Raw genomic sequence first — 27,333 nt, forward strand, 5'->3', positions numbered from 1 at the left:
TGCTGGCATTAGATCCAGGTGTGCATCCATTACAAGCTTTCTTTTCTCCAGTACATTTTCGAAAAAGTGGAAAGATGACAGAATTTCATGCTTCACAGCTCAGAAAAAGGGACTTCTATCAACAATATGATTTGAAGAGCGATAATTGGAATTTCTTGTAGATTAGATTGCAATAGTGGCGATTTTAAGATCTGTTTATCAAAGAAACTAATACAGCTACTGATAATTGTTGGCATATGGCAAACATTATGATGTACACTGTCAGAATTGTTTTTTACATTAGGTGTACAACGGGTTGTTACTGGGGCAGCACATTATGTACCTCATATATGCCTATAAGGTGCATATTGGTATTGCACAAACAGTTTAATGCAAGACATTATGGATTGTGCAAGTGCAACTTGTTTTTTGTCTCATAGACAAAGCCATTGTCACTGCTTTTATTGCATTATGAATTCACAGTATCCACTGTTACACTGCACAAGTTTGCATACCCTTTAGTTTCCTGTTGTGTTAACACAAGGGTGTGCATGCTCTGATTTTGAAGATATCACCCAGTCATGCTCATGGTGTAAAAGTTTTCTATGCATGTGCAAAATTAAATCATTTCCAAGTTTGCCTGAGAGACTGTTGACTGGGATAGTTAATTAACTGGTATTAAGGAAGTTCAGAATAATCTGGCTTCAAGTTCATTTGACCCCGATGAGATGCGTTTTTCACAAATTATGTGTTCAAAAACAACCGGACTGGGCACAATGGATGTGTTTTAAAAGTAGAACTTTAGAACTTTTTAATTTAGATCTAAAAGGAGTAAACCATAGACACACAAAGATCAGCAGTTTGGATTATCTTATGTGTGAGTTTGTTTGTAACTAGACCTCTCTGACCTTGGGGTTGTCCTGTCAAACATGTTTTACAGCCTCTTACTTTTTCCTTTGATCTCTCTCTGTCTTTCAGAAAGATGTCATTTACCTGCAGCAATGGTTGGAGGCATTCGTGGCATCTTTTGAGAAGGTCATTGATGTGCAGTCGACGGAGCCTCGTCGGTGAGTCGTTTATATGCTGACCTATAAAAATATCACAGGCACAGTAGATGGAACTCTAACTATGATGGTATTTTAACGCCTATATTTGTTTAATTGCTCATTTAATTGCTCGTTGGTGAGTTTGAGTTTTATCTCATCCTGCAGATCTGGTATAGTGAGTCTTGATATTGGCTAATTCAGTGCACACCAGATCTGTGATCTAAAGATTATGTTGGAGATGAAGGATCAATTCCAGCCCAATGTTGTGGTTCAGCTAGGGTTGCCTTTTTAAAATTTAGAAAAAGATCAGTTACCGTATTTTTTGGACTATAAGTCGCACCTGAGTATAAGTCGCATCAGTCCAAAACTACGTCATGATGAGGAAAAAAACATATATAAGTCGCACTGGACTATAAGTCGCATTTATTTAGAACCAAGAGAAAACATTACTGTCTACAGCCGCGAGAGGGCGCTCTTTGCTGCTCATTGGTAGACTACAGGAGCACTGAGCAGCATAGAGCGCCCTCTCGGGGCTGTAGACGGTAATGTTTTCTCTTGGTTCATTTCTCTCGGTTCATGTCAAATTAATTTTAATAAATAAATCGCACCTGACTATAAGTCGCAGGACCAGCCAAACTATGAAAAAAAGTGCGGCTTATAGTCCAGAAAATACGGTATATAAAAATAACTTGAGGCTGTCTGAAAAAGATTTTAAGTAACACCAAAACTGCAAAATTTGATGCAAATCCTAAGACGTGCACAATTTAAAGCAAACTGAGCAGACGTAACATTAATCTGTGCTCTGTGTGTAAATTGCCAGGGTGTAAGTCCAAGACATATGTTCAGTGACTGAAAATAGTGCTTTGATTTTTTTTTTATTAGTGCCTTATGAAAACAAAGGTAATTTAAACAAAACAAAAAGCAAAACCTACAAAAGTAAAACAAACAAAAAAACAAGCAAAAACTAAAAAAAAAAAAAAACTAAGAACAAGCAAAACTAAAACAAAACAAACAAAAAGAAAAACAAAACACAAGCAAAAATGAAAGCAAAACAAACAAAAAAGCAAAACAAAAAATTTAAACAAAACAAACAAAAAAAGCAAAATGAAAAACAAGTAAAAATGTAAACAAAACAAACAAACAAAGAAAGCAAAATGAAACCAAAACAAACAAAAAGCAAACAAAACATCCTTCTTTTTGCCTGCAGGCTGGAGGAATGGAGCGCCGATGTCCCCCTCCTCCCCAAGGAGGTGTTGGTGTTCCTCAGCACTCAGCTGTGGCACAGTGCCCTCCACATGTCAGGGCAGGATCAGAGCAGCACTACTCCACACCCACTGCTCCTCATCAAGTTCTTCATCATCATCTGCAGGTCAGTGCCCACTGAGCACAGAGTGAGCACCATCATTCTCTTTGCGATGTTGCCCCAGTGACTCAAACCCCTGTTGATAAGCTTCTATCTTCAAACAGCAGGGATAATGCAAGCCAGCAGTTTATGCCAAATTGCATAGCTGATGTGGATCTTCCCTGAGTGTACAATAATACCATTTCGTGAATCTCTGCTTGTAGGAATATGGAGAATATAGACTCTGAAAAGACCCCAGGGTTTGTTTTTGAGACAATCAAGCTCCTAAACTTCTGTTTGACTCAGGTAAGAAGTCGATAAGTCTGTGAAACAGTTTCATAGCAGTCTGCACCCCTGCTGATATACTGAGCCATGGTGCTTATGTGGGAAATGCAAGTTTGAGTCTAGGTTTGCGTCATTTCATAATCCAGATCCCCTTTTGTCATCTTTTTTTTTTGTCACCTTTCCATTATTCTATCAATATCAGGAAGCCACTGTTATATTCATGATTTCTTTTCTAGTTTTACTCTGTTTTTTTGTTTTTAAAGCTACTTCAAATTTTTTAATGTTTGTTTATTCCAAACATGCCAATGAAACTTTGATTCACTTGATGCTTTTATATTACTGTGCAGCTATTGTTATTACTATGCATGTGCTTGTAGTGTTATTGTAGGTTTCTGAACTAAAAGAACAGGTTGAGTCAGAAAGCTTTGGGTGGAAGACCTCTGCTTTATTCAAAGGAATGTTTGTGCGTTAACAAGCCAGAAACAGATAGGTCTGTGTATTGTGTAAGATTCATTTGAGTGTGTTTATGTATGCCTGTTAAAGCTGAAGAAGAAGCCAGATGATCAGAGCACTTTACAGTCGGTGGTACAACATGGCCTGTTGCTGTGCGAAAACCTCTTTGACCCTTATCAGACGTGGAGGAGACGGCAGGCAGGGTGAGTGTGTGTCTATTAGTTGGGCAGGGTGTTAAACCACAACAAGAATGCGTAGGAGCCATTAAGAGCAGCTAGCTCTGTTTCAGCTCCACTCTAACAGTTAATAAGACAGTCCTCACCTCTCAGCTCCCAAGCCTTCTTGTGCTCCGCTGTCTGAACTACAAACAGCGCAAACTTTCCACAGTATGTGTGCAAGTCTTTGAGGAGCACTGTTCTGCCCATCCACTAACGTGCAGGTTATGAACTGAGGTGTATTATGCAACAGTCCCCCTTTCTTGGCCCCTGTAAACAGCCTATAAATAGACTAATGAACTATTTATTAAATTTGTATTATTTTTTTATTTATGCTTCTAACAAGAAACAAGTTGCAAGTGGGTAAAAAAAAAAAGAAGAGTCGATTAATCAACTTGTACCATGATACATCCATATATATATATATATATATATATAAGTCAAAAGTAATCAAAAAGTTGTCAGATTATATTACCTAAAATGTTATGTATTATAATACTAATTCCAATTTCTTTCATGTAATTTGGATCCAGTAACAGCTTACGATTTGCAAGTAATCTACCCAGCTTGCTGTCGTTCGATTTATGCTTAAAACATGAAAATTCAAGATGTATTCTTGATTATAGATTAAGAAGATTTACTGTGGTGTCCTGTAGCTTATTGCTTTATTAGTAAATAGGAACTAAGTAGATATTACCAAAAAGAGCTTTGATTTGTGTGTTTTTCAGGGAGGAGGTCAGTATGCTGGAGAGAAGCAAGTATAAATTCTCACCTCTTGTTCTGCCAGAGGAGCTTCCTTTGCTCTTCCACGGTATGTCACCCATTCCTGCCTTCTGACACAATCTTTAATTTTCTCCATTTACTCCCATCTTCACATCCTGGGAGATATCGCACCCCCAGCCTCCCAGGAGATAATCTTGTTTGTAAAGAAGTGCCGATTTCATCCCTACAGTATTAATCCATAGTGATTAAGGGCTCTGTTTTGTCATGTTATTTGCCTTTAAATGTGCTTTATGTAAATCATCTTGAATCAGTGGAGTTGTCCTTTTTTAAGTGATAGATGATTATGACTTCTGTTGGTTTGTGTCAAGCTCTGTCTGGACATTCTGTAGAAGCAACCTTCCATATATGGATATATTGGGAGAGATCTGCATTTTATTAATAGATTATTGAGATAATGTGATCTATAGGACGGTTGAGGCAGTAAAGAGTGAGGAATGGGATTTGTAACTCTTTATAAGCACACAACTTAACAAATCTGAGAAGCAGGAACTGTTGCAGCCTGCAGGCAATGACTAAATCAAATAACATAATCCTGATAATGATGCAAGCTTTGTTCAAGTGATTATAAGCTCTATGGAGCAACTTCCACATCTATATGTAGTTCTCCCTTTATTGTCACTAGTCACAAGTACCAGCGAAATTAGCCATCAACCTGTCCATACATACACAACATACATACAATGGGGTAGACAGAACAGGAAGACAGGGAATAAACTAGATTATTGTGCTAAAAAGTTGTTTTTTTACCAAAAGGTTTCTCCACATCGTGTTTATGACGTAATGGTTAACTTGTTTGTATGAGGTTTGTTTGATTTTCTCATCTACATGTCCTAAATTCAAAGGTAGGGTGGCCATATGAACACACACACACTTCAGGGTTTTGCAACAGAATTTTGTGTTTATTTGAGGGATATGGCAAATCACCCCCAAAATGAAATCTAAGGGTCCTCACAGTGGTGCAATTTAAAACTCATAAACACTCCTGGTCCATATTCTGTGTTTTGTTTCATTTTTTTTTTTTTTTGATCGATTTGTTTAGTTTTGTTTTGTTTTGTTTCGTTTCTTTAGGGTCTTTTGTTTGTTCGTTTGTTTGTTTAGCTTTGTTTTGTTTTTCGTTTCGGGTTTATTATTTCTTTCTTGTAGTTTCAGTTAACAGAACAACAAAAGCCTTTTAAGTCCTAAATTGGTTAATTCTGGCAAGTCTTCGTGTTTTAAGTTTATTTTTGGTCCTTTGAAGCCTCATTTGAAGTGTTTTTGTATGATATATGGTTTATTATTTAATTCTGTCAAACAAAACTGGACCACACCGACTTTATTTGTATGAAAAAATTCAGAATGTTGTCTTCAGTGTTCTAGAAAATGATTAAATGGGCATTTTGGGAAAGCTGTGAACGTGAGTTAATGATGACGCGGTCTTAATTTTTTAATGAACTTTCTCTCCAATAAAAATACTTTTTTTGTGCCTTAAAATGTTACAGTAATAACAATTGCACAAACAATGCCCTGCTTTAATATTCTTGTGACTAAATGACTGGCTACACCCACAGACTACCTACAAGAGAGCGACCTAATCCCAGACCCGCTCGTGGTAAGACTGGTGCATCTACAGGGAGCTGTAATCAGTGGATGCAAGGTAAATGAGACTCTCTGGTCATGTATTAACGCATGAGGGATTTCAGAGGGATCTCTGATTTTGCAACCACATACCTTAATATATCAGTGTGTAATGTGCTGTTGTTGTTGTTGTTGTTTTTAGAGGAACGGCCTTCTCTCCATCACCCCCCAGGCTGTGAAGGACCTCATGTCTGTGCTGCGTTCCTGGTGCCTCACTCCTGCCTCACCCCCACAAGAGACCAAGGATCCTTGGCTGCTCAAAATGACCCTGCGGTGCCTGACTGCAATGATCCACCTTCTGCACTCCAGCAGCCCAAACGAGAGGCAGGTGGAGATCCGGACAGTACTGGATAGTTACTTCCAGCTGCTCAACTGGAACCGACCACCAGACAGCCAGCAGGGAGATATGCAGGCCTGGGACGATAACCTCGTTACCCTTCTCGAACATATGCTGAGTAAGAGAATATTTGCCATCACATTTGTTTTTTAAAAATGATTTCCTTCTGTGGAACTCAATTGAAGATATTTTCAAAAATGTCTCATCTTTGCACCCCATTGACTTTGCCTAAAAGACTCTCTATATACATTCTACAAAAATCTTCTTCTGTGTTTTCCCAAACTGGTATTACTTGTTTCTCTGGAACACAAAGGAGAGTACTGAGGTTCCACGACTGTTAGGATGCTGCTTGTTTGGTTTGTTGAGGATTTGCGTTGTATTTGCACTGTCTTTTTGTGTTTATTGGGTTCCCAAAGTCTGTTTTTGTGTTTCGTGGCTTTCATGATCCCTCTACAATTTTGTTTGTAAACAGCTATTTAATTGCTTTTCATTTCTTCTCCATGAGTAATGCAGCTGTCCCAGCACTGTTCATTAAAGTGCTTCAAACTGGCACGGTTCTATCTCTCCAGAGGGCACAAGTCAAAAAGACTGAATGTTCTTGTGTTTTTGCCTTGCAGATGCTATCCCAGAGATCCTGCAGTGTTCAGACCGGCCGGCGTTGCAGGCTATCTTTCTCAATAGCAACTGTTTCGAGCACATCCTCCGCCTCATCCAGAACAGCAAGGTCAGAATGCTACCTTCTTAAACCCTCTGAGATATCTGCAGCAGCGCTTCACATTTCCAACCCTGAGGATTGATGAGTCTCATGGCAGAAAGTGGAAATGTGGCGGTCTGCTGATGTTTGTTCTGACAGAGTTATCTCATGCACAGATTTGCCAGGGTTCGAACCGGAGGTTGCTTTAAACTAAAATGTCTTTGTCATTCATCAAATTTAAAAGATATTTTACAGTGATATAAGATCTATTGATTTTTCCCTACTCAGGAAACATTCCCACTGAAGGATGTCTGTAGTGATTTGGAGCATTTCGTTTAAATGCATTTCATCAGCCGAATAAGAAGAAAAAATTAAATATAAAAGCTGTCAGGGTAGTCCCAACTGTCATTTTTTTTTTTTTTTTTATGTATCTACATTTATATTTATATCAGTCATGCATTTTAGTACTTCACCTTAACATATTTCAAATACCAAAACAACATTTCAAATTTTCTTTTTATTATTTAGCTAATATTTATATTTTATTTCAGATTTATTTCAATCAGCATATAAAGCAGTTCTTTCACATGCATTTGGTGGATTGAACAAAAAGGAAATGCTTAAATTGTTAAAAAACATCAAAAGTAACTAACATCAAAAGTAATTTGGCAACGAAAATCATTTGTCTGCCATGTATAAAATAAAAAACAAAACAGGAAATGATATCATAAAGAGGTATCCTGCAGATAGAAATATGTTAGTTTGACCTTTGACAGGACAAGGATAGTTCATTTCAGGTATTAAATATCATGTTTTGCTTCTCACTAAAATGTATGATGTTGAATTATAATTGTATTAAAAGTAGTCATTTAAATTAATAATAATTAACTACTTGACGAGTTCAATTGAATCTTTCTTTAAAGATGATATAAAACATGTTTTGAATCCACATAAATCCAACATTAATACAAATGTTGCATTTCTAAGAACCTGTGAATATCTATTTTAGATGAGACACTTTTATTTGTCATTGACCCATTAAGGCCAATATATTTACTGATAGATAAAAATGAACCATGAGAGACGATTTACAGCCCAGTGCATCAAAGTGACGAACAGTAATTATTTGTAGCACAGCCTGTGTTTCTGTCCTGTGATGAAATCTAGGTTCTGCGTCATATGTTTGTATGTGATCACAGTGGATCTGGGTAAGCTGGGTGGTTTTCGAGTGTGTTGTAACTAGCCATTATGTTGTGTAATGAGGATTTCACATAGCTTCTCTTTTTCGTCTATTACCTTTTCATTACTTTTTGCTCGGTCTGTCAGTAAGTTCAATTTCTGCTTGCTTGTTTTATCTCTGACTCACTTGTGTTCATGCGTTTGTGACGCTGTGTGTGTGAATGTGTGTCTGTCCTGCAGCTTTATCAGAGTAACAGGTTTAAGGTGGAGTGTGAGGGCCAATGTGACCTCACTACACGTTTGCTCACAGAGGCTGAAGTGGAGCAGGTACTTTCCCTTCACCGCTGATCCGTGTGGCGTTCGTCAGCAGGAAACCCATCCTTCACTTGACTGACACAAACACAGACACGCAGGCGAATACACAGATGCACAACTGCTGACTGAGCAACATTAGATTCAGCATGAACAGCGTGCAATGTTGTCTAGGTGAATATACAGTAGCAAAACATCTGCATGTTGTCGGTGCGTGTGCCAGTTAGTGTGACACAGATGACTTAAATGCAATGAAAACATGAAACCTTATTAAATTAAAACATTAGTAAATCCATGGTAGTTGGATATGACATGATGGTACTATTGTATTCTAATTTAGTTGATAGATATCATCAATATTTTAGGAAAATATGACTGGCGTCAGACTGCTACAATGTCATGTAAAAGGATATAGAATAAATTTGTACGCTTTTATTTTATTTTTTTTACACCAATTTATTTATTTAAAATGTGTTTGCATGCATATATAAATGTCAAAAATAATGTGTTTATTTTCAAATTCATTTATGCATGCATAAATTGATTTTCATTCTAAAAAATGTCAAATGTTTTTGTATTTTTTATATTATTATTATCGTAAAAAACTATTATAATAACAATAAATGACATGCATAATTACATGAAAGTAACACTAAGCTAAATACTAATCCTAACTATGTCATTGTTAATTAATATTAGTACGTACTTAAATGTATATTTACATTGTAACAACGACACCTTCAAATAAAGTGTAACCTATTATTAATATCATAATTATTATTAAACCTACAAGTATTACATGATTTTATAAAAGCAAAATGCATAACATTTTTAAATAATTATCAAAATGCTTTTTAGAAAAGTTTTAGTTGGAGTAAAACCTTAATATTTCCAAAAGTATTCAATATCAACTACCTAAAACCATTTATTCTCAGTGTTGTTGTAGTATGTTATATACTATTATTATAGTTTTTATTAATATTTTGAATTAGATTTTATATTTATATGTACATTTGTCATTTTGAGTTTTGTTTATATGCTTTTGTCATTTAATTGGTTTTTGCTTATTTAGTCATTTATATTTAAATGTGTTATATGTATATTTATTAATATATTTATTATAATTATTTATATTTCTAAATAATTTCGATATTATTCGTTCACTTTGACTTTGTTCAGTCAGTCGGCATTTCTAATTTTCAATAGTTTACGTTTTTCATCTAATAATTATATTTTATTTTACAACATAACATATTTTGTTATTGATTTTAGTTAATGATAACAATATTGAGATCACGTAGCACCATGAAACTACTGTTTGATACCATAGTACCACATAAGTACATTTCTAAAAGTTATTGCAGTGTCAGTACACAGAGTTGGAGGGTGAGGATCCTGCTGGTTGTGGTTTTGTGTGTGTGTGTGTGTGTGTGTGTAGTTTGTTGGATGTACTTGCAAGGCTGTGTCGTCTTGCATGTTGTCTTGCAGTGTGCAAAGTGTTTCTAGATTTTCTCGCATGTCTAGTGTAGCTGTGGGTGTAACATTTGGTGTGTGTTTGATTTGGTGGTCTTTGGTGGGATATTTGTGGTGGAGTGGTGGTAAATATTTTAAGGTTAAAAGTGAGAAATCTGCTCTACTGTTGCATGCTTTAATCTCTGTAATTTAATTCATAACATGAATTTGTATTCAGTTTGTTTTGAACAGAATCTTGCACTTCAAGGAGATTCATATCTGCATGCTTCTCCTGAAACTGTTCAATTTAAAAGAATATTTTGCTCAAAAATGTTTATGCTACTGATCAAACGTTTGGGGGTGGGTTAGGGTTTTATCCTCATCAAGGCTGCATTTATTTGAAAATCAATTATCAAAAATACAGTTCTATTTTAATATATAGTGTGTGTGTGTGTGTGTGTGTCTATATATATATATATATATATATATATATATATATATATATATATATATATATATATATATATATATATATATATATATATATATATATATATATATATATATATATGTATGTATATATATATGTATGTATATGTATATCTGCTAAATTGGAGTTTAAGAACCCTGTTGTCAGAAAAGGCTTATGTTGCTTTTTTTTTTTTTTTTTTGATCAATTAAATGCACCCCTGCTGAATAAAAGTGTTGATTTCTTACAAACCTTACTGGCAACAAAACGTTGAATGGTAGTGTCATGACTTACTCACCTCGATGTCATTCCAAACCCATATTTTGCAGTTATTGTCTGTGGAAAGCAAAAAGCTCTTCAGCTCTCACAACAGTATCTATAGAGTGTCAAACACTAAAATGGTCTTAAAACACCATAATTACAGAATAAAAGTAGCCTGTATGCACTATATTCCAAGTTTTCTGAAACGGTATGATAACAAAAAAAGCATTTGTCATTGTTTATTTTCATATTAAAATCCAAAATGTCCCACAAAGCATTATTGTTTCTTCAAAACAATTCTCCTATGGGCTTGGAAATACATATTCTTGGGTAAACTAATCATCTGCTACATCCGAATGTGAATATGAACTAAATGATGTGTGTGTTTTGCATATGTGAGTGTAGGTCTGGGAAAAGGGCTCTGACTGCATCACAGTACACGCCATTCGAGTTCTCACCGCCATAATGAGCAACTCGCCCTCTGCCAAGGTATGACACGTCATCGACTCATGTCTTACACCTCCTCTCTTCTCGTTCCTTATGTATGTTTCAGCTCGCAGACTTCTCTCGTCTTATCAGCGTGATAAGTCAAAGTGCTTGTGTATGATAAATGTGCCCCTTATGCGTGTGCGGTTAATCTTATCAGCACATTTGATGTGGTTCTGCAGAACCAGGTCACTCATGGCGACATTACGACATGGCGCTTCCTTTTTTATTTTACTTATTTGTCAGGCAGTTATTTGTATTATTTGTCAGGCAGTTGCAAAAGTATCATAATCCCATATCATGTTTATTGCTTATTATTAGTGTATTTAGGTTTCTTAGTACCTAAATGCAATGGCATGATATAGATTTCATCACATTGTTGATTTTTTTTTTCTTCTCTTTTTTACTGCTACTTCTTTATGTAAACGTCCTTGTTTTTATTGGCTAACGTCTTTGCTGGTGGGTTGAATATAGATTATGCCGCCCCGTTCTTCAGAAACACCCTCTTTGCAAAGTAAACATTATACTGTGGCACAACTGTGAAGGTTTACAGTTTAGTTTTCTCTGTTTTTGGCAGTTAAAAAAAAATAATCTGGGTGGCCTTGCATTGTGAAAGCTATTTACACAGTAGACTTTCTAATTGGTCTTAAATTTGACGTTTTTCACAATATCCTGATTTCATTCAAAAAGGTTTTTGCTTTATATAATGCCTTTTTGTTTTTCAGTTTATTTTGGGGAGCAGCATGGTTGTATTATGTGCTTGTTCAGTTGTAATGCAACTGGTTTTGTGTGGTCTTTACAGGAGGTCTTCAAGGAGCGGATTGGCTACTCTCAGTTGTTTGATGTGTTAAAAAGTCAAGGACAGCCCACCAAAAGACTCCTGCAGGAGCTGATGAACATGGTGAGGGAGTGTAACTACTATCACAGACGGTGTGACCTACATTTCCTTTCTTTTTTTTACCATGAAGTAATAAATAGTACTTTGTAAAAATAAGAATAACTAAAATGACACACTTTCATGTGAGTCTCATGTGGGCTCATTTTACGTAGAGAGGGATGTTTCTAAACTAAAGTTCAAGTACCAGAATTACTCAAATTGAAGATAACAAAAACAAAACTGAAAGTATAATTTTTTTCCCCCGTAAATTTAAATGGAAATAAATGGCGCTCTTTGATGTGGTGTGAAGATCGCTGTATAAATGCCTCAGTTCAGTTTATTATGATATTTAAAAATAAATAATAATTCAGTTTAAGTTTGGGCTCTGTTGTTTATTATAACCTGATAGTTGTGTAAAGGGTTTAGAGCATAAGCCGAGGTAGATTTTTATCCCTAAGAAAAATGTAATTATAATTAAATGTATTTAAAAAGAATTTTTTTCTTTTGAAATCACTGTTTAATGAAAATAAAAATGATGTTTAGTATTTCCCCCTGCTGTACTAAAACTATACAAACAGTGACATCAGAACCAAGGTATGAACCGAACCGTTATGTTTGTGTACCATTACACCCCTAATAATAATAATAAAACTGACAAATAAACAACAAGATTTATTACTTAACTATTACTTAAAATTTTAAATCTAAAAATAAAATATTTTATGAAACAATATAAAATATAAGAGAAAATGTAGTTCCAACTAACATTTGTCCAACAAAATAACTAAAAGCTAAAATAATAAAGAAAATAAAAACTTACAACTATATAAATAGAAAAATACATAACAAATTACTAAAATAACTAATTAAGATTAAAATGAAAATGTTAAATATAATAAAAAACTAATTAATAAATACTTTAATACTTTATTAATAGTACTGAAATAACACTGAATTTCCTACTACACACTTGCATGCTTCTAAAACATACTTATTAGTGGTCAACAAGTATGTTTTTCATCAATTGCAGTAAGTTTTTTAGGATAACGATTGAGAATTGCCGTGCTTAAAAAATGTATATTCTCATAGCACCATTTTCTGCTTTGTCCACCCCCTGGTTCCTTGTTGTTTCTCTCAGGCTGTTGAAGGAGAGCATTCCCAGGCCATGCAGTTGGGCATCAGTAACGAACAGACTTTGCTCCTGCTGCTGCAGTGGTTGCCTGACCTGGGCTCTCGTTCTCTGCAGCTGCTGGTGTCCCAGTGGCTGGCGGCCGTGTGTCGAGGAACTCTTTCCTGCCGCACTGTAGCCGTTGAGGCGGGCTTAGTAGGCGCTTTGCTGGAGGTGCTGTCTGAATCCCCGGAGCGGCTCGACCGGCAGTGCGCCGATGCCCTCTTGGGCTTGCTTCAAGACTTAGGATCTCTTTCTCTACGGCCCTGTGAACTGAAGAGTCTGCTGAAGCTCTTGCGGACCGAGCCTGGTGCACCCCCTCACCCATACTGTGGGCACGTGGTAAGGGTGCTTTCTGCCATGGCCGCTCGCGGAGAGGGTGGATGCAGCGCCTTGCAGTATTTTGACCTTACGCCCCCTATGGCGGGTATTATGGTGCCAGCTATACAACGCTGGCCAGGAAGCGCGTTTGCTTTCCACGCTTGGCTGTGCCTCAACACAGACTTTCCTCCTCCCCAGCACCACTACTCAGAATCTCACCTGACAAACCCAGATAATATGGTTCGAATGGCTAAAGGACCACGTAGGAAACAGCTTTACAGGTATTCTCTTGATAGATGGGTGTAAGAATAAAAATGTCATCAGAAAACAATGTAATATTCTCAGCAAACATTTTGTTTTTTATAATCGTGGTTAAACTATTTAAGTGTTAATTGTATTAAATTTTATCTTTAAATCAATAGTTTTAAATGTGATAGGTGATTTGAGGCATAACATCATTAATATGTATTATATAAATGTTTGTGTTAATATACATATTGTGCATCTGCAGTATTTGATCATTTCCATTTATCTGTAATCAGGAATTACAATTGTTTACCCCAAAATGAAAATTTTGTCATCATTACTCACACTCATGCCATTCCAAGCCTGTATAAGTTTGTTTTTGGATCACAAAAGAAGATATTTTGAAAAACATGTTGGTCCCTTTTGTCTTGGGAAAGAAATACTATGGAAGTCAATGGGGACCATCAACTGTTTAATTGCCAATATTCCTCAAAATATCTTATTTTATGTTCATTGTAAGAACAAAACTCATACAGGTTTGGAACAGCATGTAAATGATGACAACATTTTTGGGTTTTCAGGTCTGCTTGTTGCAAAATGCTTATACATATTGTATACCTGCATAAGTCTAGTACACCTAGTGCCAGATTTACTAAGCGCAAACTTTCTTTTGCCGTTAAAATAGTTCTTTGTCAGCATTTGCTAAAGATGTTCGGTGAAGAATTAACACCGAAAAAGCTTGGACAAAGTTATTTTTGTGCCTGACCTTATTAAACAGACTCAGAATTTATTTGAGGAAAGTATTAAAAACAATCACGCAATGTGATGTACTAACATTTGCGCTCGTCAAATGACTGGTATTTGCGCCATTATTTAACACCCATTTGTTTTGTGCGTACTTATATCTTTAAAAGCTGTATTGTGTCCTGTGTGTAGTTTCTTCACAGCAAGCGGAACTGGCTTTGAAGCTTTTTTCACCACAGAAGAAGTTCTGGTGGTGGCAGTATGTACTAAGAAGGAATACATGGCCGTTTCCCTGCCAGAACACCCATTCAATGATTGCGCCTGGGTTAGTGACCTTACACACAACTCACACACACATTCACATAGACAATTTAAGCAAGAAAAGACAACACTTGTATGAAAATAAATATAAGACATTGCTTAAAATGGCAAGTGGCTGGGAAAAAACCCTTTCTGTTTACAAAAAGTCAGTCAGCTTTTTAATAGAAGCATCACTTGTATTTTTGCAGAATTAGCTTTAGCTTGACTAGCCTCTTTAGCTTGATTTCAGCTAAAGAGTCTTACTTTAAGATATCCAATTAAAAGTAATTAAATTAAATTAAGTTTATGCAATTAGCAGACACTTTTATCCAAAGCGACTTACAGTGCATTCAGGCTATCAATTTTTAGCAATCATGTGTTCCCGGGGAATCGAACCCCCAACCTTGCGCTAGCTTGCTTGCTAACGCAACGCTCTAATGCAGTACGTTACTTTTGCGTTACCCTGTCTTACCTTGGCTGGGCTTTTTTAATAAGAAAAAAGTTATATTTTATATTTATACTTATTTTATACATATTTGAAGAAGTAACTCAGATATTTTGTTGTAAATTTAAAAGCAATGCTTTACTTTAATAGAAAAAAAGTAATCGATTACATTCCTGATATCATTGTAAGATTTTTTATTCTGTATTCAAAGTCTTTATCTTGCCCTTCTTTTCTTCGCTCTAGCACTCAGTAGCCATTGTTCACGTTCCTGGCCGTCGGCCCTTTGGACAGAATGTGGTCACTGTTTATGTGGATGGAGAGCAGTGTAAAACAGCGCACCTGCGCTTTCCTTCTCTGAACGAGGTAAGGAAATGTTACTGTCTGCAGGAGTTTGATTTATTATGCTATTAAGTTTTGTTTCATTGGTCTGTTTAACTCTCAACATTTCAGCCTTTCACTTCCTGCTGCATTGGATCAGCTGGTCACCGGACCACTACCACCATGACTACCTCTCCGACCCTGACCAACCCGTCCCACTCGCCGTCCGAGATGGCATTTGCAGCACACGCTGGGCCACCCACCCTTGCACGTTCCCAGTCCTTCCCTGCATCCTTTGCTGCAGCCACAGGGGGGCGGCCAGGTCTGAGTCGGGACAGTCCGGTTCACACCATCCCAGCAGGGCTGCAGGACACTGCCTGGGGCTCTCCTTCATCACTGGGCGGCCTTTTAGCCACGGTGTTCATCTGCCATGAAGCCCTGCAGCCTGCTCAGGCAAGAGCCCTGTTCACTGCAGGTAGAAATGAGACACCCACCGCATTCATGATGCAGAACTTCACATTTCCATCCAAAACGAAACAAGCGTTTCTTTGTGACTATCTCTGTTTGTGAACAGAATGTCTGTCTCTGTTTCACTTGGCAGGTCCCAATAATGTTTCTCTATTCAAAGCTGATGGTGAACCTTCAGAAGTCAACAGTAAACTATTGTTATACTATACCCCACAGGTAATTATCTTCTCACTGATCCATCTGATACATCCAGTACACACACGCGCATTACAGAGGGAGTCTGCATCTCTTTTGCTTCCCCTGAGTCCATTTACTTTTAACAGACCCCCTAAATTATGCTGTGGGTTTGGTGGGGGGTAAGTGAGAATGAATGGGGGAAATTAACATGCATGGTTCCTATGGGGTTTGGAGAAGTATGGAATTTGATTTAAGTATTTTCCAGGTCTGGAAATGTATTTGTTTTTTCAGACTTTTGCTCCAATTTAGTATCATATATATATTAATATATTTCGCTGTGTAGTTTCTAAGACCTTGAAATTCACAAAGGTCCAATTCTAAACACTTTATTTTATAGTACCAGTCTTTCTTATAAACCCTTGAACTTGCCAATTTTTTGCCATCAGCACATTTTGTGTCATGGTTTCTGTGCCACCACTTTGGATGTGTTAAACTGGACAATAGGCCTTGATATTACAGGTGCTACCCTTAGAAAAGACCAATTTTGAGCAAGTAGATTTCTATATATTCATGTGCATCCATGCTCTTGTTTTATTCATAGTAAGATGGCAGTGATGCACAGAGGAAATAGGTTATATAAAACTAGAAATTTTAATGTGTAAACATGCAGAACATTCCCATGCAAAAAAGAAAAGAAAAAAAAGATATATACTGTATGTAATATATATGATAATATAATGATAAAATAAAATTATTACAGACGAATGTACTATATACCACATATAATGCTGAAAATAATGCTCTGTAAACCATTTATGTTAAATATGGTCTGAAAATCTACTGAGGGCTTTGAAAATTTGAGACTGGAAAAGTATGGAATTTTGAAATGGAAAATATGTAGGAACCCTGCACATGAGAGGAGGCGATACCTTCATCGTGATATGATTGGGTGTGACTGGTTTTGATTGGCTGTGATTGGTTCATGTAATAAATCCCTCCTCTTGTGCATTCTGCATTCAGTCTGAATAAACATTATAATGGCATTAATGCAAAGACTAACAAACAAACAAAGAAAGTAAATTAACATTTCACAAACTTAGATATAACTATATTGTGACGTCAAAACATGATTATTATTATTATTTTCTAATAAATGTCAAATTAATGTAAAACACTAACTTGATAAGATTCATACTTGGCTTTAATAAACCGAATATTGAAGTGGGACATGAATTTACTTTTGATAACTTTACCAAAGGTGTCTTTAATATATTTTCATCAAAAACTTTTACAATATTTTTTTTAGTTTTTCTTTACCTGCTATTGGGATACGGTTAAAGATAAGGACAGGTTTAAAGGTGGGTTAATGGGACAGAATAGGGACGAAAGTCTAATTATAGATGACTACAGAAATTAAAGTCAGAATTACAGGAAAGTATTTTTAAATGTACAAACAATTACAATGTAAAAACATGTATGCACACAGTAAATGCATTGTATTAAATGAGTGAAATTGTCCACATTATTTTGTCTTGTAGGCCTTTAAGATCCAGATCTGTTTGGATTTGTCCCCAAACCATCTTTACGATGGCAGGCTGACTGGTCACAGAGTGGTGAACTGGGACGTCAAGGTGTGTATCTGTCACTCAGCTTCGTTCTCTTTTAAGATCAGAATGGTGCATCTTGTTCTGACATCACTACAGCATTTTGTGTTTGCCGGTGTTGGGGAATGTGTTTATTCAACACATACTTCTAGAACAAAACTCATAATCTCATACATCCCTGCAGGAGCGGTAACTGTTAATTATGTTTTATTATCTTGTCTTGTCACTTGCGTGTAGGATGTTCTGAGCTCAGTCGGTGGCATGGGAGCTCTCCTGCCCCTGCTGGAGCAGGTGTGTTTACTGGACCAGGGCGAGACTGTAGGTCAGGAGACTTCAGATCTACTCGGGCCAGAGCTCACGTCCTCCAGGGGCCCTGCCGGCATGCTGTTGCCTCTGGGGAAGTCATCTGGTCAGTAGACTCTCAGCTATGACACACTGGTAGCAACATGTCTGATTCCAATCCCTCTCTGGCAAATAAAAAAGCATTAGCTTAAAAGTTTAAACAGATTCTACTGTAGTTTCTGTGAATTTAATGTAAAAGTAAGTATCACAGATCTGTCAAGATTGAGTCATATTTCACTCCAAATATTAAAGTCATGATAAAAAAGGAGTGGCAACAGATCTTTTCTTCTGTATTGTGAAAAAACATAAGATAGGCTGGGGACTTGGTTGTAGTGGTCAGTTGGTGCCTGGATTTTAGATTTACACTAGAAAATCTATGTCAGCTTGCAGCTGATTGTGGAGGGGCAGGTTTAATGGGCCGAATGATTGCCGTCCTGCATACATCCCCAAAAGCAAGTCTGAAGCTTTTTGATAGTTTTGTGAAGATCGAGTTGTGATATTTTGATTAAACATGATAAAAAACTTCAAAATGAAAAGCATGCATAACTTTACATAGCAGTTGTCAAATATTAAATGTTCTGCTACTTCCTTTTTCTGTGAAGTGAACCATAAACCCTGCCTAATTTGACTGGGCATATACTGTGTGTGGGTGTGTGTGTGTGTGTTTGTGTGTGTGTGTGTGTGTGTGTGTAATTACAGAAATAAATTTTTGAGTGACATTTAGTACAATAGGTGCTTTGTATCAATATGTGTTGCTACAATAAGTTACATTTTTAACGGAAAATGAAGGTTATTATCGTAATAAACTAAGACTAAAAACAAAAATTAACAATTAAAATGACTAAAAATAGTTGTATTCCAACTAGTTGCCAAGACGCTTCTCATTTTCATTTAGTTTAAGCCGAAGCACTAAAATAACAAGTAAATAAACTAGAACTAAAAACTAAGACAATGTGGACGCATTTTTAAACCGTAAAAGTATATAGACGTTTGAAAAAAAAAAAATGACCCTCATAAAACACACAAAACTGTTTCAAAATACTAGCAAAAGCTATAATAGATTATCAGTCATACTAAAACACCACTAGGCAAAATATGGTTTTAATATTTTTCCTTTTTTGTAGGATTTTTTTATTTGTTTTTTTGACAGTCACGTTAACGGTAACAGCTTGTTATTTGGCTTTTTAGAGCTGCTTTGCACATTTATGGTGTAAATTCGTCTGTAATTGCTGTATGAGTCACCATTGATGTTTTCGGAGCATGCTGTTTGTGATTCATTAAGTTGTGTTTGAGTGATTCTAAATGTGTTTGTATGTGCCTGTGTGAGTTTGTGCTTATCGTGTTCTGCGGTTGAACTTTATATTACATTTGGCTGATGGTTTCCATTGCAGGAATTTGTCAATGTTACACTTTGCTAATGTGAAACCGATTGCTGCTTTGTGTGTGTGTATGTGTGTTAGAGGGCCGTTTAGAGAAGAACAGTGTAGCAGCGTTTTTGCTGATGATTAAGAACATGCTGCGCAACCATCCAGCCAATCAGGAGAGTCTGCTTCAGTGCCACGGGCCGCCCATCATCGGAGCCATGCTCGGCAAGGTACGCACACACACACACACACTGGTGAATAGAGAGGGCGTCTGGACGTCTAACAGGACATATTGGTGTATGTGTCTTCAAGGCGTAGCATCCTGTTAGGAAACACTTGTGTTAACAGTCCCATGATATTGCACAATGTACACACAACCACAGTTTCTCATGCTTTAAGGTTTTATCTGACGCCAGGAAACTTTAAAGAAATGAGTAAGCGAGGTTCGAGTGTCTGACGTAAACTCATTCAAATCAAGATTTCACACGTTTATCACAACAGCATGTTTTAACATCTGTGACATTTAACACGTAATCAATATGAACATTTCTGACAGAGGCTGTTAGATTAGATTAGATCAGATACTAGGCATGTGCTATTGAGCAGATCATTTGATGAGACTTTGATAAGTAAAGATTATATCTATGGCTGTCTCTGTCGCAGCAGCTGAAGTTCATAGAAACAGATGCTGATATATTTCTGAGCTGTCATAAGATCATTATGCTCAGCAGTGGCTTTTATTGTTCCACAAAATTAAAAGTCATATCTGATTTGCTTTTGGTGTGCTGTGACCTGAAAGCTTGTAAAGTCCTTTGAAGAGAGTTTCTCGGGTTTGAGAGTTGAAAAGTACACACACACTCGTAGTTACATAAGTATAGCATCCTCAGGCTTAAAACATGGGCTGTCAATTAAACGCATTCATGTAGGACAAGTATAACATTTTATTACATTAAAATGCATACTAGTTTACACTTATATTTATAATAATAGTTTTTATTTCTAAATGTTTATTTATATGTACACTGTTGTTTAAAAGTTTGGGGTCTGCTCATAAAGGCTGCATTTATTTGATAAAAAAGTCATAATGTGAAATATTATTACAATTTAAAGTCACTTTTTTATTTTTCAATATTTAAAAGTTTTATTTATTCCTGTGATGGTAAAGCTGAATGTTCAGTATCATAACTCCAGTCTTTAGTGTGACATTATTTGTGAATCATTATTATTATTTAAAAAAAAATCTAAATCTAATCTAAATTAGGTAAAAGATCATTTTTTATGTATTGTTTGTTTAAACTTCTGCAAGGAATATGTGTCAGCTCAGCACATATCAATTTGATCATCATATAATTGAAATAATTTGATTATGTGTTTTAATTGATTGATGGCAAAACACTTCTTTTTCTGCCTTAGGTTCCCAGCAGTATGATGGACATGAGTGTACTGATGGCCTGTCAGTTCCTGCTCAAGCAGGTGTCCAACGAGGGCAACAACGCCCTTCTGTCACAGCTGTATCAGTACCTGCTCTTTGACTTCAGAATCTGGAGCCACAGCCACTTTGCAGTCTGCCTGGGTAAATAACCAAAACACATCCCAATAGAATTAGCCATTGCTTTTTTTGTTATTCAGCTCGCATATATTAAATGCAAATAATAACCAGGTCCTAAGGGAATAGTTTAACATAAAAGGGCAAATCCATTCACACCTGATTATTTCATTCCAGATCCTTGTATCTGTATGCCTGTGTTTGTGTTGGTTTGTAGGTCATGTGCAGTACCTTGCCACCATCATCAATGAAGGCAAGCTGAAGACTCGTAAGAGGTATGGCGTTCAGTACATCCTGGACTCGATTCGGACACACTACAGGTACGTTCAGAACTGAGAAGGACTATTATGATTTTGCTTGGAGATCTAAGAAAATGAAATATTTCGTGTGGATGAAAGATTTTTGTAACGGTTCTTATTGTGTCCACAGTGTGGAGAAGGATGGCAGTCCTCTGTCCGATGAGAGGCAGACGGTGCAGATCTCTCTTTTTGCTCTGCTGAAGGACCTTCTGAAATCCCCCACTGCTGAGGAGCTGCACAGTGTACTAGCCTATGCTGCTATAGTGCAGGACGAGCAACAGGTGACCCACACAAACACAGATTTGCTCTGTTCCGAAACCTAATGTGTTCCTTCTGAGGCAGAAAATACATGCAGATAGCTAATCGTGATAATGCATTGGTAGGTTGAACTCCTGAATAGAGTAAACCTTGTGTCTTTCTGAGTCAGATCAGTGTTTCTTTGAGGATCCCAACCAGCCAGGCACATTGATTCAACTACTGTTGAGAACCGTTTGCATTTAATTGTTTTTCAATGCATTGCTCATATTGAATGTTGTAATGCCAATCTCATAGTTGTATGGGTTCATAAAACAAAACTGACCCGTATGCATTTTTTAAAGACCACGTCCTCACTGAATACTGTCCTAATTCTTAAACATTATGGGATGTGTTGTTGAAGAGTGCCAACTAGATGGGATTTGAATTTGCTGTTTGAAATTGTAAGGTGAACAATTTCAGCCTGTTTTCTTACCATTCCAGACTCTAACACAACCCCACAATGTCCGGCGTAGTTTTACAGCTATTAGAACGAAAATGAAAATGAAACCCACCCAGCCATAGACTCTCCCCTCAAAGAAATCAGGAAAGTGGGCAAAAGAGAGATTAAAACAGCAGGTGTAAATGGGAATGTGTCTCCTTGTCTACTTGTGATCTGATCAGCAAAATTGCATCAGCTGTATTATCTGTGTTTTTTTACTGAACCTTTTAAAAATTTGTATATATAATCAAAATGTCATTACATTTATAATTAATTAATTGATACTTTTTCCTTGAAGGAACCTTTTTCGGTCCATGTGTTGTTTATTATTATGGTGATGTTCTGGTAGGGCTAGAGCACGCTAACTGCTGACCGAATGTTCTCCTTCTCTGTAGGTGATCAGTATTCTGGATGTGTTACACACTGTATTGAGAAGTTCTCCATCTCCACGTGAGCAGGCTGTGACGGTTCTTCTGGAGCAAAGGGTGGAGCAGCTCTACTGTCTGCTGCTTAAAACCAACTATGGAGACGAGGCTCGTGAGAGAGTTTTCAGGGTGAGAATAAGCTTGTACTTTAAGGGTTGCCATTGCTGTAAGGCATGTATTGAAGTGAACTTTTAAAACCAAAAAAATTATTAGATCAGTATCTTTCAGAGTGATATGAACACATGTTCTGCTGCAGGTCTTGTATAAAGTCCTGAAGAGTGAACGTATACCTGAGCGCAGTAAAATGCGCATCAAGCTCAAGGACTCTGGCTACCTTGGGCTGGTCTGCTCCCTTGGTGATGTCCCCATCACAATGACTACTGTACGCTGTCTGTATGAGCAGGTGCTCGCCACAGGTAAACTGAAGAAAAGGTGGATGGCGGTTTTCAACTTTACACTTCAGGTATTGATTGGTCTGTTTTGTTGCTTATTTGGTGCAGATCCCACTCCTAATTTTAGAGACCTGATGGCAGTGGCATACCTGTCCCATCGTGCTGACCTCAGCGTCCGACTAGATATCTGTCGTAAGGTGAGTGACTGATGATGGTTGGCTGACCTTACCTGATCTTCCAGCCTGGTCATAGCTGGTTTAGCATACTTGTTTTAGGGGCTGTTCACATATTACGTCTTTTGCGCACGCAAGTTCGTTATTTCCAATGTAGGTGCGCGGCATGCATGCTCGTAATGGAAGCGACGCGGTTGCGACGCGCCCGTGTTTTCCAGGCACGTCCACAAGGAATCGAGTTAAAAACATTTAAACTTTTCAGAATGCCGCAAGCGCACCGCGGGTCATGTGACAAGAACTAACCAATCAGCTTCATCCTTCCCCGTAACAACATTGAAAGCTCAGCCAAGATGAAGGAACAGCTGATCATAGTTGTATATGGATTGCCATTTTGAAATAAATTCAGTAGCAGAGCTACTGCAAGCGATTTTTACAGTTGCAAATCAATTTATCCTTTGCTGAAATTTCCGCGTCTTCATGGAGAGAGCATGTCATGGTTGCTTAGCAAAGGCAAACGCCTCAGGGGCGCAACTGCCCCAGTGCTTTGGAAAGAAGGAGAAAACGGCGCGCCTAGCGTTTTCCACGCGTTTTTAGGCGCGATATGTGAACAGCCCCTTAGAGGGGTTTTGACCGCTTCTTTATATGGTAAGTCTGGTCTGGAGGATATGAGACCAGCTAAAACCAGATGAAAACCGGGAGGCTTGTGACTGGCCCATTGACTGCCAAGTAAATTACACTGTCAAGAAAAGTATGACATAGGTCAGAATAGTCCATCTGCCATCACTGGTTCAATTTGAATTTTATGAAGTGAAGAAAACAAATCAATACAAAAATGTGGATGTGTCAATTTAGCAGAAATACTGATCTATGTTATAGATGAATAACTCACTAAACAAACAATTCACTCAAAGGTTACAGATTTGAATTAGTCATATGAACCCCTCACTAATGAATCATATATCTGCATCTGTCATTTTTAATGATTCTTTACTGATTCAGCAACTGACTCACTCAAGTTCAGATCATATCGGGTTTACATGTCCAAACAAAAGCCGATCTTCCATTTCACCCATTTCACTCAATAAAAAAAATAATAAGTTTCACTTGCTTTACCTCAAAATACATTCCATCTGACATTCAAATGCAACAATAATAGAGCATTTTAAAACACTTTGAAGCAAAACAAAATTTCTGAATGTACATTTTGTGAACGGAATGTTCTTGACTAAATAATTGTTAAATTAGTAAATTAACATTTCTCTCTCTCCCTCTTTCATCCCTGTAGCTCTTCCACTTGATCTACTCCAATCAAGAGTATGTGAAGCAGCTCGCTCGTCAGTCAGGCTGGCAGGATGTCCTCACCAAACTCTACATCAAAGAATCCTACGAGTCTCGCGTTCTCTGCCAATCCAATTCTTTTTCCAGCCCCACCAACTCGCTGGACCCCATTCTTTCCAGACCCGTCTTCCAACGCGAGGACAGTGTAGTGGAGGACACTCAGCAGAACGTCTTCATTTCCCTCTCTGCCCGCCACGAAGAGGAGTATGAGGAGGAAGAAGCTCAGGAGGCATCTGAGGGCTACTCTGACCTCTCCCAGTCTCCCCCGTCAACTGGACAACTCAAGAATGATTCCTTGCACTTCAAGCCATATGACTCTGGAGAACAAAGCAGTCATTCGTCCACCCTGTCCAACACTGTGGACATTCAAACGTCGTCCCGTCTTCTGGAAGAAGAGGAAAACGTGTACCAGCCGCTCTCACCCTTCAGCTCACCTTTTGAACTAGAACTAAGCCTTCAAAAAGGACCCCAGACAACTGTGGGTAGCCAGCCAGAGACCCCCTCTCCTCTGGAGCACAGTAAGAGCTTCCCAGGCATGAGGCCGCGCAAGAGCTCCAGTCTGTCCAACGTTCTGGATGACACTAGCTACAGCACCGAACCTCCTACAGACACCATCTCCAACAATTCCAACCCACAGGTAGATGTTGAACTGGGGGTGGGCGATGTTACCAAAATTGTATATCAGTATGTGAGCAATTTTATTTCACTATAAGTCGCACCTAAGTATAAGTCGCATCAGTCCAAAAATACGTCATGACGAGGAAAAAAACATATATAACTTGCACTGGGCTATAAGTTGCATTTATTTAGAACCAAGAACAAACATTACTGTCTACAGCCGCAAGAGGGTGCTCTGGGTAGACTACAGGAGCACTGTGCAGCATAGAGCGCCCTCTCGCGGCTGTAGACGGTAATGTTTTCTCTTGGTTCATTTCTCTCGGTTAATGTCAAATTAATTTTGATAAATAAGTCGCACCTGACTATAAGTCGCAGGACCAGCCAAACTATGAAAAAAGTGCGGCCTTTAGTCCAGAAAATACGGTATATATATATATATATATATATTTCGCAATAAAGTAATTTTTGCTTTAAATAAGGTCTGTATGAAATCAAAATTTTTGATATCATAGAAATTTTCGAATTCTTGTCGCTAATGTCAATTTCACAATAGACTATTAAACAGCCTAAATAATAATAAAAAAAACTCAAGCTCACTGAAGACAAGTAAACAGTCAGCGATTAAGAATAAGAAACGAATTACAGAAATGCTACCCACATTGTACAGGGTAATCAAATGTATAAAATACTACATATTCTTTGCTGTGTAAATTAAATATATATTTCTTCTTATTAAAGCTACAAAAGTGATTTAGTCAAGAGCAGTGAGAGATTTTCTGTCTCTAACATGAATGACAGCTTTAACATGAATCACTTTAAGAGCTGCCCAGGTCCAATTCACAAGTGTTTTCTTCCTCAGCTGTTTGCTTCAAAATTACGGTTTACACGAGGATACTTGCAAAGATGGCATTTTGACCCCTAGAAGTGTGTATATTTAACCATATAAGTCACAGCAGAAATAAAAATAAATAACGTTCAATACCCCCTCGCACTTTGAGCACTATCTTCACATGAGTTTTCTTTTGCTGCTGATTATGTTTCAAGGCATAACATCTTGTTTTTAAACTGCAATGCTTAAAAACTTGTGCAAATGATGTTTTCATGACCACGTAGCACAGCAGTGTCACATGAGCATGTTACTGCTATAGAGACGATAGAGTCCTAATTCTTCACTAGTTGACACACTAGTTGTCTACAGTGTTGAACAATGCTTACTTGTTGTCACTCATTCATTCAGTGGATTGTATTAGTACTGTAGGGAACACTAAATATAAAAGTTGAGGGGGTGATTGCAGAATGCAGCTCCTGAGACAAGATAACTACAGACGCTGCAGACTGAGGGTGTAATTAAAGACAAAATGGGAAGTCAATGGTAACACTTTATTCTAGGGTCTCTTTACTAGTTCCTTATTAGCATGAATATTACTAGAATATTAGCTATGTATTAGTACTAATTAAGCACATATTAATGCCTTATTCTACATGACCTCATTCTTTAAACTTGCCTCTCTATTTCCCCCATTAGGCTCCTGAGGAGGAGTTGTGTAATTTGCTGACGAACATCGTATTCTCCGTGCTGTGGAGCGGCACTGAGGGGTCTGAGGATGTGATATGGAGAGAAAGAGGTCAGGTGTTCTCTGTCCTCACAAAGCTTGGCTCATCTTGTCAGCTGGTGCGGCCACCTGATGACATTAAACGCAGGTCAGAAGCTTAAAACTTTAATGCTTTCAAACTTCAGAGACAATGACAGCTCATAAAAAATTGAGAAAGAAGGCACTGCATTAACAATTCCTCTGTCCCAGAGAGATAAAAATGAAGACTGACATCTTTTCAGACAGACTGAACTTTGAAAATTAACTTTTTGGAATTGGATGATCCTTGAACAATCTCCTAACCCTCTGAAGTATTTAAATGCATAGGAGAAGTGACAGTGACTTTAATGTTTCAGTGAAATTTTCTATTTTGTGCCCTGTAAAGTTTATTTTTTTTCTCCATTATGAGAAAACCTACTGCATTTGAAATCCAGTCGAGATCAGTGTACAGTACATGCAAGTGTTCCTTTGGTTCAGATGAGGGCAGGGTGGTGATCTCTGGAGGGCAGACGTTCTTTGCACTACAGGGCTGTTGCTTTTCTTTGGTGTGGCTCCAGCATTGCATCACCATAGAGCTTGTTTTTCTTTAAGTCTTAGGGTGTGTCTGTCTAAGGACATTTTATTCTGTTTGTTTTGCTGCTGGGAAACAAATATTATAAGCTGGTGGGAGTTTTACAGAGGCATTATGTGTATGTTGTAGTTTGTTGGAGATGATGCTGGAGTCGTCTCTGTCGGATCTGAGGGACTCTCAGGGCGTGTCTCTGCCCCATGTGCCTTCTTTGCTCCGCCTCCTCAGACTGCTCCAGGACTTCCTGTTCGCCGAGGGCACTGACAATCAAACACTATGGAGTGAGAAGGTGGGGAATGGATGGATGTGTTCTCACTTTGATAGTATAACTCGCACAACACTTATTTCAAAGCCAGGAGAGTTTG

The 27,333-nt window shown here is 37.5% G+C and overlaps 1 protein-coding gene across 3 annotated transcripts in view; it reads left to right on the plus strand.

Annotated features, from left to right (window-relative positions):
* Window positions 1-27,333, plus strand: part of nbeal2 (neurobeachin-like 2) — a 63,831-nt gene that overhangs the window by 15,355 nt on the left and 21,143 nt on the right. For 2 of the 3 annotated variants that reach the window (XR_003294001.1, XM_026284386.1), the window contains exons 2-29: window positions 958-1,046; window positions 2,233-2,394; window positions 2,592-2,673; window positions 3,196-3,308; window positions 4,049-4,131; window positions 5,651-5,736; window positions 5,860-6,172; window positions 6,672-6,778; window positions 8,168-8,254; window positions 10,827-10,910; window positions 11,710-11,808; window positions 12,923-13,554; window positions 14,456-14,588; window positions 15,252-15,371; window positions 15,459-15,801; window positions 15,928-16,010; window positions 17,510-17,602; window positions 17,813-17,984; window positions 19,378-19,511; window positions 20,695-20,854; window positions 21,045-21,147; window positions 21,257-21,407; window positions 22,258-22,416; window positions 22,544-22,703; window positions 22,788-22,876; window positions 24,138-24,827; window positions 26,334-26,509; window positions 27,101-27,257. Coding sequence is in view for 2 of the 3 variants with exons in the window: in XM_026284386.1 (XP_026140171.1) it covers window positions 958-1,046; window positions 2,233-2,394; window positions 2,592-2,673; window positions 3,196-3,308; window positions 4,049-4,131; window positions 5,651-5,736; window positions 5,860-6,172; window positions 6,672-6,778; window positions 8,168-8,254; window positions 10,827-10,910; window positions 11,710-11,808; window positions 12,923-13,554; window positions 14,456-14,588; window positions 15,252-15,371; window positions 15,459-15,801; window positions 15,928-16,010; window positions 17,510-17,602; window positions 17,813-17,984; window positions 19,378-19,511; window positions 20,695-20,854; window positions 21,045-21,147; window positions 21,257-21,407; window positions 22,258-22,416; window positions 22,544-22,703; window positions 22,788-22,876; window positions 24,138-24,827; window positions 26,334-26,509; window positions 27,101-27,257 (4,860 nt within the window). In the remaining variant the exon portion in view is untranslated. The remainder of the gene's footprint in view (window positions 1-957; window positions 1,047-2,232; window positions 2,395-2,591; window positions 2,674-3,195; window positions 3,309-4,048; window positions 4,132-5,650; window positions 5,737-5,859; window positions 6,173-6,671; window positions 6,779-8,167; window positions 8,255-10,826; window positions 10,911-11,709; window positions 11,809-12,922; window positions 13,555-14,455; window positions 14,589-15,251; window positions 15,372-15,458; window positions 15,802-15,927; window positions 16,011-17,509; window positions 17,603-17,812; window positions 17,985-19,377; window positions 19,512-20,694; window positions 20,855-21,044; window positions 21,148-21,256; window positions 21,408-22,257; window positions 22,417-22,543; window positions 22,704-22,787; window positions 22,877-24,137; window positions 24,828-26,333; window positions 26,510-27,100; window positions 27,258-27,333) is intronic. The other variant, XM_026284387.1, reaches the window with a different exon arrangement.

This window comes from Carassius auratus, chromosome 16 (assembly GCF_003368295.1).
Source record: "Carassius auratus strain Wakin chromosome 16, ASM336829v1, whole genome shotgun sequence".
NCBI lineage: Eukaryota > Metazoa > Chordata > Actinopteri > Cypriniformes > Cyprinidae > Carassius > Carassius auratus.